This window comes from Castor canadensis, chromosome 8, assembly GCF_047511655.1.
Source record: "Castor canadensis chromosome 8, mCasCan1.hap1v2, whole genome shotgun sequence".
In the NCBI taxonomy this organism is placed as follows: Eukaryota; Metazoa; Chordata; class Mammalia; order Rodentia; family Castoridae; genus Castor; species Castor canadensis.
Genome location: NC_133393.1, coordinates 81034517 through 81053292, shown reverse-complemented (window position 1 = coordinate 81053292; position 18776 = coordinate 81034517). Strand labels below are relative to the sequence as shown.

The 18776-nt window shown below is 34.5% G+C and overlaps 1 protein-coding gene across 4 annotated transcripts in view; it reads left to right on the top strand.

Moving 5' to 3' along the window:
- Pus7l (pseudouridine synthase 7 like) overlaps nucleotides 1–10895 on the top strand; it is a 29122-nt gene extending 18227 nt beyond the window's left edge. For 3 of the 4 annotated variants that reach the window (XM_074083179.1, XM_074083178.1, XM_074083181.1), the window contains 4 exons: nucleotides 3177–3258; nucleotides 4849–5126; nucleotides 9096–9149; nucleotides 10240–10895. In XM_074083179.1, the coding sequence (XP_073939280.1) occupies nucleotides 3177–3258; nucleotides 4849–5126; nucleotides 9096–9149; nucleotides 10240–10566 (741 nt within the window). In that variant the 3' untranslated portion in view covers nucleotides 10567–10895. The remainder of the gene's footprint in view (nucleotides 1–3176; nucleotides 3259–4848; nucleotides 5127–9095; nucleotides 9150–10239) is intronic. The other variant, XM_074083180.1, reaches the window with a different exon arrangement.
- The last annotated feature ends 7881 nt before the right edge of the window (nucleotides 10896–18776 follow it).

The following is an 18776-nucleotide window of genomic DNA, read 5'->3' as shown; positions in this document are numbered from 1 at the left end:
AGAAAAGAACTTTAAAAGCAAAGTTTTTTTTAAAAGACTTTAGAAGCAAGGTTTTAAAGAATTGTAAAGGAGTAAGGCCTTAAAGAATAAAGACAGAGAAAAGAAGCAGAGTAAATGAAGAGAATAATAGAGAAAAGAAGCAATGAGGGTTGTGTGTCTCCACCTGAGCACCCAACACACCTGATCCCATTTTCTGGCCGCCTATCTATCCTGTGTTCTTTCTGAATCTCCCATAGCTGCCCAGTTAAGCCCAGTTAGGTTAAGTAATAACAAGGGAGCGAGAGAACAAGCTTGCTCCAGTGAATTGAATATAAGATTTAGGGGCAACATAATCTATAAATCAAGTATAAGAACATGTAAAAGATAGAATTAACTCAAGTCTGGGGGGTGGTAGGAAAGTTTTTCTAGCTGAAAATAAAACTAACAATGTATGTTAGAAATAAGGAGTTACATTTGCCTACTTAAAAGTATTTATGATTGTATACATATATGTGTTTACATACATATAATTGTATATTACATATACAAATATGTTTTTCATTGAAATGGTGTACAAGTAATGGAGTAAAACTAGAAAACTATAAAAAATTTTTTTTAACAAATGCAAGATTAGTCATACAATAACATCTCTCATTTGTATTCTAATGTTTTCTTGAGTGGAAGAAAAAGGAAGAGTCAAACTTGAGAAAAGCATTGTGCATTGAACATCATCTTACATTAGGAAATAAGGTTGAGAGGTGATTATTTAGATCACATCAGTAAATATATAGTCAGTTCTAGCCTTCACATTTCAAGATGGACTTTAGCAACTGAAATAAAACTGATAAGACAAAGGGTTTAGAAACTATGTTGATGAGAACTGTTTAACTGAACAGTATTTCTTGAGTTTAGAAACTAACTTATAAAATACTTGAAATTTTGCCATATGGAAGAAGAGTTGTTTGGGGTCTTCAGGATATAGATAATGATCTACTTCAGTTCCACCATTTGCTGTATGTGTTACTATAGGGAGGTTAATTCACTTTCCTAACCCTAGGTTTCCTTATCTGTAAAGTGAAATCACATGTACAGCACAGAATATTTTTGTGAGAAGTAAACGGAATAGTAGTTTTTGTGGAAGCACCTAGTAAATGTACTGCCAGACCCATAGGAGAAAATTGTTCTAAAGTTTGATTGGACTATTACTGTTCTGGTTTTATACAGATAGAAATTTAAGGGTCCAAGTTCTAGTCTAGTGGAAGAAAGACTTTCCTAACAATTGTCCAAATGAATGGGATTCTTCTGAAGAACTGCAATTTCCTATTTCTCATAGAATTCAAGTATAAGCTAGATGGCTAGCCTCCCAGCTTTTTCAAACTTCATATTACCTGCTTCTAAATTTAAGAAACTGTTGCTAGAGTATTAGCTATTAATCATGGATGTGTAACAAATTATCCCAAATTTTAGTGGCTAGGGATAGCAGCATTTATTTAATAATTTCTGAGAGCAGAAGGATGGGTGATTCTGGATCAGAGTCTCCCAGGAAATTGCAGTCCCTGAAGACTGAGTGCAGTGGAGATCTACTTCCATGCTTACTCATGGCTGTTGGCAGGACACATTAGCTTTTGCTATGGGACTACTCATGACATGCATTCCAAGAATGCAAAAGTGAGAGAGACAACAAAACTATAGTCCTTTTTGTAAGCTAATTGCATAAGTAGCATATTTTGCTGTATTCTCCTGGTCATATAGACCAACCCTGATAAGTGTGGGAGAGGACTGCACCAGGACATGGGTAGCAGGCACTGGGGATCATTAGGGGCAATTTGAAGTTGATTCCTATGGTGAGAAAGCCTTATCTTCTTCCCTTTGCTTAAAGCACTCCTTCCCAACCTTTACATTTTTTTGTGTGTCTATTTAATTTTTTTTTTGTTTTTGGCAGTACTGGGGTTTGAACTCAGGGCCTCACATTTGCTAGGCAGGCGCTTTACCACTTAAGCCACTCCACCAGCCCTATTGTATGTCAATTTAAATATCATTCTTCCACTCACCAAGAAAAAAACGAACTTTCCTATCTTGTGATCCTGCATCCTACTGGACTTTCCATTTTAAGTTTTAATATACTTCATTATGATTGCCTATTTGATCTTGTCCAGTAGATAGTAGGCTTCAGTAGGACAGAGTCTGCGTCTCTTTTGCTCAGCATCCAGCCCCTAATCCCTTAAACAGTATCTAGCATGTGAAAGATGTTTACTGTTTCTTTGCATGTATTAGCTTCTTAATGAATATTTGTTTCAATGAATCAATAATACTGTAGTAGAAGACTGAGTGGCAGATCGTGTTGATCATTTTATATTCTAAGATACATACTTAGAAATAAATTTCAGTGCTGGTGAGCTGGTGACAGTAATAAAACATAGGTACTGAGTAGACAACATTTCTCCTCCTCCTCTCATTTTGAAAAAGCAACATCTTTTAATCTACTTAGGATTTAAAATAAAATAATAAAGTGACAATTTTTTCATTAAGATTTTGGCAATTATTTTGTGTTTATTTTTTGAGAGGTAATGGGGTTTGGACTTAGGGCTTTGTGCCTGCAAAGCAGGTATTCAGCAACTTGAGCCATACCTTCAGTCCATTTTGGTATTGTCATTTGGGTATGTTATTGAAAACTATTTGCCTCAGCTGGTCTTCACAGACCTCCTGATTTCAGCCTCTCAAGTATCTGTGATCACTGGTGTAAGCCACCGGAACCCAGCTTGGCACTTATTTTTAAGACCAAAGAATTCAAGGAACTGAGAACACAGATGAAATTAATGACCTGCCATTCTGCTATGCTTGCCTCATTCCCTATTTTTTTGTGTGTGTTGGTCAACTCTGTCATTACTTTACAATTGTGCTCACATCTTGACTGAGGTAAAAGAATGATGCAAGTAAAATTATAGAAGTGAATGGTGAGGGAAGCACTTTTTCTAGTCTGCAATATTTTAAACTACACATATGGTTAATTTGTACAGAAGGTTTATTTCTACATGTGACATTGATTGCCTAATTTTTGAAAGCCTAAGAGGAAATTATAGCATCAGATATCATTTTTTATGTGCCTATGTGTTTAGGGAATCCAAGAATTTGCATCATTTTTTTAAAAGTAATTTGACATTTTCTTTAACATATGTTTATTTGCTTGGTTTTTCAAGGTGAAGGCCATAAAATTATTTCTTACACCAGAAGACTTGGATGATCCTGTAAATAGAGCAAAGAAATATTTTCTTCAGACTGGTATATATGTTTCTTTACCCCATCCATATGTAGCCATAGAGGTATATAATATAAATTCTATTTCAGCAGGAAGGTATCATTGAGATGCAATTGTGATAAGAAATAGATTGTAATATATTATATTTAGAATCATCTTATTGATAGGTACTTCATTTTTGCCAGATCTCTGGGACTTTTGTCTGTCTTAATTACTCTTGGGGATTAGGGGAGAGGGAAGAAATAGTTTCTTAATTTTCCTTGACCCAAATTGTTCACAGTAAGAGGAGTTCCAAATTCTAAACTGTACTAATGATAGTATAACTCATTACAACCAGGGGAGATTCAGACATAAACTTAATGGAAGTTCATTTGTGATATTCTATATTTTATGCATAGGTTTTTTATCTAGTTTCTACTTAGCCCTGATTTAGTTTTGAAAGCTTTAGATTGATGTGATGATTTATAGGTAGAATTCTTAATTTAATGCCCTAAAGAAAAATTGATTTAAGTGTGTTTATTAAGATGCCAGTTATAGGACCTACCTGAATAAACATCTTTGCAGTAGAGTTCAGTAATCTGTTTTAAAAAGCATCCCATTAGTAACCTCCCATTAGTGTAACCTGCTTTTCATAATATTGCTTGTATTAGTAAGGGGAGGTCACTAATGGGAGAGGAAGGGCAAAAGGATGTTAAGAAGGTGAATATGGCTGATGTATTTTCTATACAAGAATTAATATAGAATTTTTAAACCTGTTGAAGTCATCATAAGAAGGAGAAAAATAGAGGGGATGAACCAATTTGGTTTATAATACACATATGCATGGAAATATGCAGTGAAACCCCCTGTATAGCTATCTTAAACAAACAAAAATGCCTGTTTTCAAAAACAGAGAACAGGAAGGTAAAACAGATCCTGTCTGGGGTTTAGTACCAGTGGGAGGGGGAAGGATATAAGGAAAGGGTGAATATGGTAGAAATATTATGTACTCATGTATGAAAATGGAAAAAATGAGACCTGTAAAAACTATTCCAGGAATGGTGGTTGGGGGGATAAAGGAGAATGATAGAAGGGGTGAATTCAACTATGATATATTTTAAGAACTTTTGTAAATGTCACAGCGTACCCCCAGTACAACAATAATATGGTAATAAAAAAACAAATAAAAAGCATTCCGTTAGCAAAGCCTAATAGTACACTTGACAGATTGAGATCTCAATCCTTTCTTCTAAAAATTCTGTGTATATGTCCATGATAGCTCTTTGGATATCTGTAGCCTTTACCAGTGCAGCAGTGTATTTAATCCTTAGAGATTTGTTGTTTGTTTTGACAGTCTTCTGAAAAGTGCAGGCTAATATAGTTTTATTCTGGCAAGCCATTATTAATGTTGACTTTCTTGCTTGCTTTTGTTTTCTTTTTTAAAACAAGGAAAGCCACAAAATGAGTGAGTTTCATTAAAGCAAGCAAGCAAGCGCTTTAAGCGTAGCTAAGTTTATATTGCTGCACAGCATCTTCATATTCTGGTTGCTTCTCATTTGGAAAACATAAGAAAGACCTCCACAAAAGGCTTTTAAGTAAAAGTATCTGACTATCTGGTTTGCTCTTCGTTTCAGAGGATGCTAAAGGCACACTTTCATTGATGCCTGAGTTCAAAGTGCGAGAGAGAGCACTGTTGGAGGCGCTACATCGCTTTGGCATGACAGAGGAGGGCTGTATCCAGGCCTGGTTCTCTTTTCCCCACTCTATGCGCATATTCTACATTCATGCATATAGCAGCAAAATTTGGAATGAGGCAGTGTCTTACAGACTTGCAACCTATGGATTCAGAGTAGTGGAGGGGGATTTGGTCTGTTCGGAGGAAGATGTTGATGAGCATTTTCCAAGTACTAAAGTAAGTATCATTTCATCTAGGAGATGTAGTTTCCAGATACTAGCTTTCAGAAACCCTGATTTTTTGCAAACACTTTGAAACTAAACATGCGTTTGTTTATTTATTTTTATTTATATTTACTTATCGGTTGCTTCTACTCTGCTGACAACTGAGGATTAACACATGTTGGTAAATGGAAAAATAAAAATAGGCATATGATTTAAAAAGTATAAAGATTATAAAACTTCTTTTAAAGAATACCCTTTAAAAAAAATCACATAAGCAATGCAGAAAACAGCCCTCTTAAAAATAAGAACCAAGTTAGGGGTATGGCTCAAGTGATGGAGTACCTGAAGTCTACCTTTGAAACATCAGGCCCTGAATTCAAACCCCAGTACTGCCAAAAAGTAAATAAATAAATAAAAAAAGAACAAAAACATCACACACACAGCTATCATCCCTGCCACCACCCTACTTTGATTCCCTCCCTTGCCTCCAGAAAAACAACTTCTGTTGCTGGCATATGTCCTTCTGGGCCTTTCTATGCGCTTCCATACAAATGTCCACAGAAATAGATTTTTTTTGACTAGTTAATATTGAGAAGAGGCTGAATTTAGATGTGAAAACTTAAAATTCAAAAAGAAGAATTAGAGATTTTTTAAAATAATACAGGATATGTAATTTGTGTTTCTTTTCCATCAATATTCTATGTAAATGTGATTTTGTAATTTGCTTTTTTCCTCTTAGCTATATTTTATAGACCTTCATATTAATGAAATTATAACAACTTACATTATAAAAGTTGTTCCATTTCCTCCCTGTACAACTAGTTTTTTTCTCCTCTGTGGATTTGAACTAAATAATGAAATTGGATTCTGTAATCCATGTGAGAAAATTAATTTTGTTATACTCTAATACAGAAGGAAAAAGAGATTATTCTCCAACATTTTCTTAAATCAGTCTCCCAAACAAGTTTTAAAAATGAGTGCAAGGATTTGAGTAGTACTTTCATGTGTCGCATCGTAAATCATTGACTTTTAGAGGAGAAACAACTTTAGAAACGGTTTTTTAACTTGTACTTTATAGAAATAAGAATTGAGGCCCAGATTGGAAAGAAGACAGATTCAGAGTCACAGATGCAGCTCAGGGAAAGGGACTCCACACCCTTCGTCTCTACTGAGAAATCATAAAGGTGTCAGCTTTCAGAGCTAGATCAGAGCCCAGGTTTTCAAAGCAGGAGGAAAAATAGACTGAGCTCTCTATAAAGGAAGCGTATCTGAATTAATGACAGAATTCTGGATAACTGTACATGTACACTAGACCTCTGGTACTGATGGGTCTATGGATCCAAGCAGACTGTGTCGAGGAAACCCTGTGCGTGTTCAGGATGCACAGCCTTCAGTGCAGCACTGAGGATGCTGCATTCATTTTTCCCATAATGCCTGCCAAACTTCCATTAAAGATATGTGCATGTAAAATTTTTACTTGATCACTTAAAACAAGCACATTAACTTTACTTTGTTCTGGGGGCATCATTTGTTTTGTAGGAGGCATATTTCCACAAAATTAGGGGCAGGGAAACACAGCAATGCACAATGACTTAAACTCAACTGATGATAATGCAGGACTGACCGAGAGCTGCTTTGTATCCATGGAGCTGCAATGTGCGTGTGTGAGAATTAAAATTTTTTTTGACCTCACTTGGTCAAAACAGTATAATGAGTATGTAAATAAAGTGGGCTTACTGTATATCCAGGGGCTTAAACAGTATCCTAAATAATGTATCTCTTCCTCTCACCACCCCCATCTTTCTGCTTTGTTTTGTTCTATGGTAGATTCATTCCTAGTCTCGTTTATACCTTTGGTAGCAAGATGGCCATTAGCAAATCTAGACTTACTTCTCACAGTCCTAGGCTTAATTCTCTGCAGGAAGGAGAGCTTTTCTTTCTCGACAGTGTCAACACAATCCATGGAATTGAGTGCCAGTGTCTAGGAATGGCCTGACCTGGGTCACGTGTCCAGACCAAATCAACTGGTATGGACTGGAGTGTATGATTGACTACACCTACACTCCAAGGTCCTCTTCCTAGGATCATCCCAAATAATCCATGTCTGACACCTGGGAGGAGGTCCATGGAAAATAAAGCTGTCTCTACCAAAGGAGAGGGAGTAAAGATTGTGCAAGCCAGATAGCAGATGTGAGATTTACTGTTTCTTTAAACAGATGGCTGAGTATTTAGATAAGAAAGCAATTACCATGAAATCACATATACTACCTAGAACAGTCATTTATTTCATTGAGACACAACCTTCGCACTGTGGAAAAAAGAAATCTAACAGAATTGTAGGTTTTGTTTTGTATTATGTGGGAAAGAGACCTGTCGTGATCTTCAGATTAATGAAAAACGATAAGAATTTTAAGAACACCTTCAGAGAGCAGGTGCATGTCAGTATTACCTCGACAACATGTTATTTAGTAAGTCAATCATTTCTAATTCAGAGTTTTATATAGAAGTTAAAAATTACTTTTGTAAGATGTGGCAGCAATCTCTGAAAAGCACATGTTTTATAAGGATAGTTTTGTGATTAAAATTTATCTGCTTTTCTTCTTTTTGCTCTAGGAAAAGAGAACATTTTCTCTTTCATATTTTACAGTTTCCTTATTCTAACAGAAAAAATATTTATTTCAAGTTCCCTCACTTATATTTCATTAGTACCAAGAAAAGAAAAGGCAGGACGTAGGAGGCACAAAACATAAATTATGAGCAGGAGAAAGAATAAGATTCTTAATAAGTAGGATATGGGACTTGCAATGCTGCATCTACAGTCTAAAATTGTAGCAAATTCATTTGATTCCCTCTTTTGACTGGATTCATGCACTTAGCAGGGTTATCATCATTTCAAATCACTTGATAGGTTCTCTTAAAATTTATGGTTAAGATTGAGAAATGTGGGTTAGGTCATCTAAAAGCTAGGTAAATCATAGTTGGGAAGCAGCCATACAGCAAAAGCATGTTTGTTACTAGTTTTACATCAATCTGGGGAGAATCTCTAGAACAAAGCAAGGCGTTCTGTAGTTGGTCATGTTTATTCAATATTTTCATAAATTATTTAAATTTGTGTTGTAGGTATTCCTGTGAATGTGTGAAAGACAAAAAACTGGAAGTGATGCTGCAAGACAGAGCACAGTCCCATGTAGTTTGTCAGACCCTTGTATGCTGGTCAGATCACATCAGGGCATCTGGAGTTTTATATCCATTTCTGACTACAGCAGTTAAAAGGGACTGTTTACCGATAAACAAGCAAATCCAAAATGAAGAACAAAAACAGGAGGAACATTATTGATGAGTAGGGAGAATTGGGGGAAAGCAGGCAGACTGAGAAGAATATAGACAATTTCTGTGATGAATGCTTTAGGTATGAGAATATTGTTAATCCTTGTGGGAAGATAACTCTTCCTATTGAGCTTTCACAAAGAAGGGAAATCAGAATTGTTCATTTTGTAATGTTATCGAGCAGCACTTCTCAAACTTAATTCACCAAGTACCTCTTTTTTTCTTCTGCTTGTGACACCTATTACTATCCTATGAAGTGAACATTGAGAAACATCGCACCTGCATAAAATTTATGATATTTGTGAGGTCAGAAGTTGGTTGGGGAAGGAGTTGGCTTTACAAAAGCAGAGTTTGAATCCAGCATAATAAAGAACAGCTTTATAATTTAGGAAAAGATTATTGGTGACTGAGGTAAAGTGTTGCCTCAGAGCAGCTCACCATACTCCTTTTCCCAAATTCAGATAATAGATAAAGCAGGGAGAATTAGTCTAATTATTATGTATTCCATTTCTCCAGAGACAGGTTATTATGAAAACACCTTATTAGTGCATACGCATATTCAGTATAGGACTCAAACTGAGATTTCTCTAACAACAGAGACAGAGAAACATTTGGGAACCGCTCATATTTTTACCATGTTTGTTTTAAAAAACAGGTACATCTGGTCACTGAAGAAGAGGAATCAGCTAATACATATGCAATACACCAGGTAAATTTTCTTAAAATTGCTATCTCTCAGACGTAAGTATAAATATAGTCCCCAACAGACAATATAGTCACTCATTCCTCACTTTTAAGTCGCTTTTAAATTAAGCTATAATTTATATACAAACAAATTCACTTAGTTTATACTTCCACAAGTTTTGATAAATGTATATAGTCATATGACCTCTGCAAAAATCAATATAAATATTAGTTCCATTTCTCCCCCGAATTTCCCCATGTCTTTTGTATTAACCCCTCTCCCATCTCTAGCCCCTGGGAACCACTGACTTATTTCCTATCACTATAGATTTACCTTTGAAATAATGTGATATGTAAATGGAATCACATAGTAGATGGCTTTTTTTTTTTTGGGACTGTCTCACTCTGTAACCCAGACTGGCTTTGAACTCACCATCTTCCTGACTCAGTTTCCCAAGCACTACTATATGGCCTTTGTGTTGGTTTCTTTCACTTAGTATAATGAATTTAAGATGCCTTCATGTTATTGTATGTATTTGAGGGTTCTTTTGGTGTTTTGCCTTGTTCCTTTTAATACTGCCTTTTGATACTGTTTAAGCAAACTATCTAGAAGTCTTTATCAGAGGAGGATAGCCCTAAAAAAATGCAGTGTTTACTCACAGTAGCTGAGAAAAATCAGTGTATTTGCTGTTGGCTGTTTACTTTGTTGTTTTCAAATCAGAGAAATTTAAAATTGTCCCCCAAAATACTAGTTATTTGGTTAAGCAGTAGCCAGTCTTCATGTCACAGAAAGAATATGCTTTTAGGATTGCATGATTTCATAGAGATTCGGTGCTTATTGGCTAATTAAATATACCTAAACTTCTTGAATCATGGTTTGTCTAATGTTATCTGACTTGAGTCAATTACCTTAACTTTTGTGAGTACTTTATTTTAGTTAGCTATTTTCTTTACCTGGAAACATTAAAAATACCATAGTATAGTATTCAAAGCATGTTTTAGGCTGACTGCAGTATTTATATCCTAAGACTGTTATCCCAGTCATAAAAGTAAAATATTATTATATGTTTTTCTGAATGCTGTTTCATGTATTTTTTTTCCTTCCCAATTCACAGGTGGTTCTACCAGTATTTGGATACAATATTCAGTACCCGAAAAACAAAGTAGGACAATGGTACCATGAAATATTTAGCAGAGATGGGCTAGAGACATGTAGGTTTAAAGTACCTGCTCTGAAACTGAATGTACCAGGATGCTACAGACCGATTCTAAAATATCCCCACAATCTCTCATACCAGCTGATGGGTGATCGTGACACTAATGTGGAAATGGAAGGTTCTCACACCCATCAAACAACTTTATCTCTTTTGATCTCCTTTGATCTTGATGCTTCATGTTATGCTACCATTTGTCTACGAGAAATAATGAAGCATGATGTTTAAAACTGATACTCTTGATACAACCACATATATAGCACTCCTTGAAGGAAGGCAGCTAAAATTTCTTGAGCATCTACAATGAGTTTCATAATTCTTGTCTTTTTAATTTCCACAGCATCTTGATAAGTTGGAATTTGATGTTTTAAAATTCCAGGGGACATAACAAGTAAGGGTCTGAATTTAAGATCTGTGTGGCTTCAAAGTCTGTGTTCTTTCTATTATATATGCTTCAATGGCTTTTAGTCTGTGTCATAAAAGTTACAATCCTTTTAAAACATTAGGAGCACATGCTACTTCAAGATAACTTTTAATAAAAAACAATTGTGAAATAATGTTCATATCCTTTGGCTCCTTGCTTAAAAAGTAGGTGAAACGAGGTAGCAATGAAATCATATGGTTGCAGAGAAACATAGATGAAGTATTTTGCTAATTATTGTCAACTTTTCCTATTTTTGAAATTGTTGGTCATGGCGATATAAAAGGGAAGTATTTTTCCTCCTCATTATAGCTGCTCCTGGGTAATTTTATGAGATAAATATTCTTTGATGAAGATTACAATAAAATTTTTCATGTAATTTTTATATCTTGACATACATTGATCCCCTAACTTTTTTGTTATTTTTTTTTCCTATTATCTAAAACAGATTTTAGAGTCAGGCTGTTCTGTGCTCACACCCCATACCAAGTATATGTTATTAGTGATTGCAGATATATCCTTGATTCTTTTTGAAAATCAAGACAATATCAAATTGATAAATGACAATAAGATTATCTCCATATTTTATGTTGCTAGAGGAAGAAAAAATTTTGCATAGCAGTATGGAACATTTCTTATTGGTAACGAGGTACTTTTATTTATTCTTACTTTTAATGGTGCTAGGGTTTGAACTCAGGACTTTGTGCTTGCTATGCAGGTGCTCTACCACTTGAGCTGTACCTCCAGTTCTTTTTTCTCTGACTTTTTTTTTAGGTGGGTCTTGCTTTTTGCCCTGACTGGCCAAACCTATTTTATACTTCTTGCTGTAGCTGGGATGACAGGTACACATCACCACATCCAGCTTTTCTCGTTGAGAAAAAGCCAAGGCTGGCCTTGAACCATGATCCTTCCAATCTCAGCCTCCAGTCCTCTCAATCTCAGCCCCCCAAGTGTTTAGGATTATAAGTTTGAGCCACCGCCTCTGGCTAATAATGAGGAACTTTTAAATACTTAAGAGAGTCTAATCATTTAGAAAATAGCACAAAAGAAAAAATTCAAAGGAAGGAAAGAAACTATATGCAATGCAAAATTTTGCTTATTGCAGCATTTATGTTATGGAATATATGTAATGGAAGAAATTGAAAACATTTTCAAAATCTAGCATTAAGTACTACCATAAGTAAAATGAGATGTACCAAACTGATGGCAAACATGTAGTTGTCAAAAATAGTGATGGAGGATTTAGTAGCATTAGAAAACATTGCTCAACAAAAGCAAAACATATGTATTACAAGAGAAGGAAGGCACTGGGTTCAGCATTTAAAGACAGAGGCATGTTGACATAGTGATTAAAAACGTGGTTATTGGAGACAAACTCCCCCAGTTTGAACCCCAGCCCTCCTATTTATAGCATTGGGCAGTTATTTAAGCTCATGGGCTTCAGTTGCAACACGTACGAATGGGATGTGAAAACAAGTGTTCCTTACTTTACAGGATTATTGTGAGGATTTCCTGCAATAGTGTGTGTCAAGTAGCTGTAAGAAGTTCCTGGACTTAATTATTGTGAAGTAAATGTCTACAGGTATGAGTTTGAAAGAGAAGGAAAGAAAATGTTGCTCTGTTAAGAGCATTTGAATTTTTTTTTATACTAAAGAATTACATTTTGGTCATTGTATACTTTAGTAATAAATAAATCTCAAAACACAAAAAGTGGATATTACTATTGATTTTTAAAAGTTGAGCTGGGTGCCAGTGGCTCACGCCTGAAATCCTAGCTACTTGTAGGCTGAGATTGGGAGATCGAGGTTCAAGGCCAGCCCCGGCAAGTAGTTGGTGAGGCTCCATCTCCAAAACAACCAGAGCACAATGAACTGGAGGTGTGGCTCAAGTGGTAGAGCGCCTGCTTTACACGCACAAAGCCCTGAGTTCAAACCCCAGTCCTACCAAAAAAAAAAATTACCTTCATAGTTTTAACACCTACTGAGAATGAAGTGATGCTCTATTAGGTAGTAAAAAACAATAGAAAAATTGTCTTAACTCTTTTATAAGACAAATTGTGTCTTGTAAATGTAATCAGAAAATAAATTACTAAATTTAGTTTCCTTTAAAATATATTAGAAAATATATAAACACTAAAATGTGCTGTCATTAATATTATTTTCTTTGCCTGTAGATGGCACTGTAATTTTAGCTATCTTATTTATTTATTTGGTAACTACTTCAGTGTGTATAAAGGGCTGCTATGTTTATTTCGAGTCTCTATACAGTGCATTAGGGTTTCATTCATGTGGAATGTCATTTATATACCAGTATTATTTGCTGTGATTTTTTTTTCCAGTTTAGGGACATAAGTACTAAGGAAGAACTGGAGACCAGTTGCCTCTGTTTTTATAGTTTCTTCGGGGCACTTGGGTCTTCATAACCAAGAGCTTTGTTTTAGTTTTAATTATCAAGTTTATATTTGAAACTGAGTAATAGTGCCTGAGGATCAGTAAGGTGAAATAACTTTGATCTCTTGAGGTAAAATAATTTTTTATCTTGACATAAAAACAACTGGATTTTTTGAGAGTTGTAATAAACTGAAAGTGACAGGTAACTTTTGACCTAACTAACATATTTTTGAGTGTCTTGTTATTGCCTGTATCTCTCATTTTAGACCATGTACCAGCCCTATGGAAAGGTATTTTCCCTTTTTTTTGCAGATTAGAAACATATCTGAGTGAATTACTGACCTATTCAAGGTCAAATAAGATAATATGTATTGAACTTGATTATGCATACTACATTAGTAGTGCTTTCATCTACCTAATATTTGCTTTCTGAAAACAAGTGTTCTGGACAATAACTTCCATTTCTACCAACTTGGTATTGTCTGCTATTGAGTAATAGGTTTATTGGAATTTATCTTGAGAGAAATAAGGTTCCTTTTGAGATTCTGAGACCAAAATGGGAGTAAGAGAGATCCTTCAGGAAATTGCCAAATAATTTGGGGGTATTTTACAAAACATTTTGGGATTTGTAGAGTGCCTTTAATTTAGTGTCACCCAAATACATTTTGATCATTATATCATATATTTGATATTTCTTTGCAGTTTATCAAATATGTAAATCAGAGGCTTTAGAAATCCAGATTAAAACAGTACCCTAAGACATCAAGCTGTCTCTAAGAGTCTACCACAGCGGTGACATTGGCATGATGACGCAAAATCATGACATGTCCTGAGAAGCTGTTTAGATAGTCTCTGGCACAATATTAAGTCTCATGGGAAAAACTCAGTGAGGAAGCTGCTCAATTCTTACTTTAAACTTTTGGTCCTAAATTAGTACTACATTTCTCAATTTAGTCCATCATTCATTCTGCTTAAAGAAAGAAGAAAGCTAGTTGATACTAGTTTACAGGAATCATTAATGCTTGTAATTTATCTTTTTGACAGAAACAGTGCAGGACTTCTCAAAAATACCATCAGGCAACAATATTGAACTGGAATTTAATAAGATTGCTTTGTTATGTTGAATTTTTATACTTATCATGTGTTTATGGTAAACAATTCTGGCTTCCCATTTATGGGATGATACCCTGCTTCACTTAAAATTAAATTTAAGGGGTGAGTGGAATGACTGAAGTGGAAGAATGCCTGCCTAGCAAGCGTGAGGCCCTGAGTTCAAACCCAAGTACTGACAAAAAAATAAACAAAAACAAAACCTAAATTTAATTTAAAAAGTGAGACTCAATTTAAAGGCATGAAGTAAGTAATAGTGTAAACATCACAGTAATTATGACAGCAATACATGAACGATTGAAGTTTGAGAATTTCTGGGATGGTTGAGAATCTTTGAATTCTGATGGGCTCTTCCACAGCCTTTCTCTGTTGTGGTATTCTCAGATTTGAAGTAATGTTGGTCACCATGTTTTTCAGTCCTGTATAGTGTCGTGTCAAATGAAATTACAATATACACAAATTCAAAATGATCAGATACACTATATAATTTTTACTGAAAGGGACTTCGTTCTAGAAAGTCTTATGAAACACTAAGATCAGTGTCTGGTACCTAGTAAGTTTTCAGTGAAGTTCAGCTAGTGTTCTCATAGTTAATATTACTTACCTGTGTTCTGTGATTGTATTTTGCAATAAAGTGGCTAATGACTTTTTATTGAGATCTGATCTGGCACTGTCTTAGCATAAAATCATTACAATTCACATTTCAGAGGGTTTTTTTTTTTTTTTTGGTAAGTAGAAGTAATTGTTTCTACGTCTGGGGATTCAGCAGCTTGTTCAAGTTAGGATCTTTAAGAATTGTCTAGGTCAGTGTTTGCAACATTTTCTACCTGGGAAAGAAAAGAAAATCCTGTATGACTCAATGCAAAGTCTTCTTGCATTAATGTAAGGGCAGAAAAAGAAGTTGGAAGAAGGTACAGGTAAGAAGGAAAATAGGACTTTTTAAATCTGTTTACTTCTGAAGTGTTTAAAATTTTAAACAAGAGTATACTTGTATACAAGTACCAGTATACTGATTCTGCAGTTAAAAACCTTGAAGACTACTTAAGCTTCAGATAAGAGAAGGAAAGGGAATTGATGGATTATAATTGTGTTTGTTCAAAGAACGGTTCTGGTGGCCCAGGGCAGCATATCGCCAGTCAGATATTTATGCATTACACATTTTAATAGCACCAATGGCAGCTAATAGGACTACTGTAGTTTAAAATTTAGTATTATGAATGGTGCTTTAGATTTCTAGTAGATTCTTAGAGACAGCTTGATGTATTAAGGTAAATGTTTTAATCTGGGTTTCTAAGACCCCTGCTTTGCATATTCGATAGTCTGCAAAGCAATATCAAAATATGAGATAATAATCAACATATAATTGGGTGACACTTAATTAAAGGCACCTTTACAAGATGCAAGAAGAATAACAAAAACAAATAGGATAATATCCCTGCTTTGAGGGATATTATGCAGTGCTATATCCTTTTTAAGTTTTTATTTGCTTTGAAATGCCACCTGCAGAAAGAATATGCAGACTAAATGGTACAGAGAAAACCAAGCAGCCTCTTTCCATTTCATTATGGCTCACTACATGGCCAATAATTGGTTGCTTGACCTCCCAGCACCCCATTCTCAATCCTTAAATGATACTTTTATTAGCATTTCTAAGCATTTTGAAATCTCTTCTTAAAATATGCTTTGAACTATTCAATCTAAATGCTTTCCAAAAGTCTACTAGTTTAAAGAATGGGAAATGGTGTTAATGGAGTTAATCTTGTGTAATTTCAGTGTGGCTTGTCAGGAATACCTCTAAGTAAAGAAAAAGGACTCTAATCTTCTTAAGCAACTTATTTTCTCACCAACTTTGAGGCAGGAGTTAATTTACTCTACCCATGTTCATAGGCACTCACTTAACTAAGGAAAGATTTTTACTTATGTGGAGTAGTCAAGATAGCCATGAAATTATCTAAATTTAGACATTAAAAAATATTATTAAGTATGAGATATATTAAGTTATCTTTTTATTATGAGATTCCTTAATAAATGTAGTCATAAAACCCCTGTTACAAGGAGGAAATTTAACCATGGAGTCAAAATGGGCTATTTGGTTGCTATAAAAGGGAAGAGATCAAAGGGCTGTTTGCTCCTTAAGGGTGTTTGAGCAGCAGGATGGGGTCGAGGGTGGAGGGGATAGGAACTCATTTCTTTATGCTTTTACACCAAACCACCCTTTTCCAATAAGCCTTAGTGGCATTTTCTTAGACTGGTTAAGTCAGGATTCTAGATTTTTTCATAATAGGGTTTTAATCTTAGCTGATGATTTCCCACCCACCCCAGTCATAAAGCACTAGTGTTCTTTTCTAAAAGAGAAAGATGAAGATTCTTTCTATAAAAATCTTTACAATTCCCTTATATTATAATAAAATAGAGTTTTGCATATGATTTTTAAGAGGAAAGTGATTTTAAATGCATTTTTGATGAAATATCTTAAGGGAATCTAATAAATTCTTGTGCTATGTAAATAACTATTCAGTTTTCACATTTAGGAGTCAACAGTAAATCTGAGAAGTGCTTATTCCAAGTTCAAAGTACATTCTCTCAACACATTAACTTAACAGTGAAGCACTTTTTGTTTTCCTGTGTTTATACCGTCTCTCATTTAGATTATTGTGATAATTTTCTAACTGGGTAGACACTAATCTTTACTCTAGCCATATTGTTAGTTATTTTCCTAAAAAGTAGAAGTCTTACTCTGCTATTGCCTTTAAGCTATATGACATTTCAGTGACTGCCCAGTATTTATGGAATAAAAGTCCCAAACCCTCAATAAAGCACATGTATCCCTGCACAGTGTGGCCCTAAATCTTCTTTCAACTGCCATCTGCCAGTACTTCACAGAACATAACCTTTGATCCATCTGTTTACTCTTTCTCAAATATAGCAAACTTTCCCATGTTATGCACCTCAGCCTCTCATTCCCATTGGATGGAACAGATCATCTATATATATTAAACGTCTTCTATATGTGTTCTAATATTACTTGCATTCTGTTATGCTATTTGATTAAATATCTGGACATCTACTGTGACATATTCATCTTTATACCTCAGGTTCTGGTCATTGGGTGACAGGCTCAAAAACAGGAATGAATACCACAAACATGCCTTATCAGGTTTATTTGATAAATATACTTATTAAGAAAGTTCCAAATTAGTCCTTCCCCTTCACAGAAAGTTTAGATATTAATATTGGATAACAGCACTCCACTGCTTTTATATGAATTGCCAAGATAATTTTAATACTGATATACTACAAGGTAAAGGGTCTTAGATGAAAAGCCTGAGGTAAAAGAGTGAATAATGAGAAGGAACAGAAAAAGAAAAGTTATTTTCCCAGGAATGCCCAGAGTAATAGCTAACTAGCTAATTTTCAGAACAATTAAATAAATTAAAATAACTGAGAAACTTTGCAGCTAACTACTAACATTACAGCATATTTCAAACAAAAATGTGCCATGGGCAGAAGGTAAAGGATCCTAGATGAAAAACCTAAGGTAGAGAAATAAATAGTAGGAAGGAAAAGTGTAAGTATGTGATTAAATATAAACAAACATTGATTTTATAAAATGATATTTGTAATGTCTTCTGGGTTAAAAAGGGTATGATATTAAGATGGGGCTAGAAAAGGGACTAAAGAACCTAAGGTTATTATCTGTAAAAAGGGTAAATATGATGGTTATCTTCAGTCTTTGATGAGTTAGATGTGTATGCTGTAATATCCATAATCACTGAAAGAATAAAAGCATTATAGCATCCAAACTAGCTGAAAGAAGTAAAAGAAGAATAACAAAAATATTAATGGAAAGTGAGAAATGAAACAGAAAAAAGAAAAACTATAAGACAAAAGGGAAATTGGTAGATTTAAATCCAGGTATGTCAGTAATTACATTAATTATCATTAAAAATTGTCAGACCACATTTAAAAAAAAACTTTAGCTACATGTTGACAAAAGGCACTTTTCAATTATGACATGACATGAAAGGAAATGAAGAAGATGCACCATGCAAATATTAACAAAAACTACCTTTATAGCCCTATGAAAATCAGAAAAAAAAATAAGACAGGAAACATTAGTACAAAGAAAGGTGCTTCATGATGATTGTTCCCATTCACCAAGAAAATACAACTCTGTTTTAATGTACTTCATGACATTTCTTCAAAGCATACAGAACAAAAATGGAAAGGAATATAAGAAACAAGTTTTTTTTAAAAAACATTGATCTCTTAAAATAGAAGACAAAAGTCAGTGAGGTTCTACAACACTTGAACAACAGAATTAATAAACCTACTTAGTAGACATACATAGAACAGTACACTTAAATGCAAACCTAGATGATTTGAAAGTATACACAGAGCCCCTGTAGAAAATGACTGTACCTGGATTATAAGCACATGAAATAAAATTTCAAATGATTGAAACCATATGGAGTGTATTCTCTTCCCACAATACAATTATACTAGAAATGAGTAAC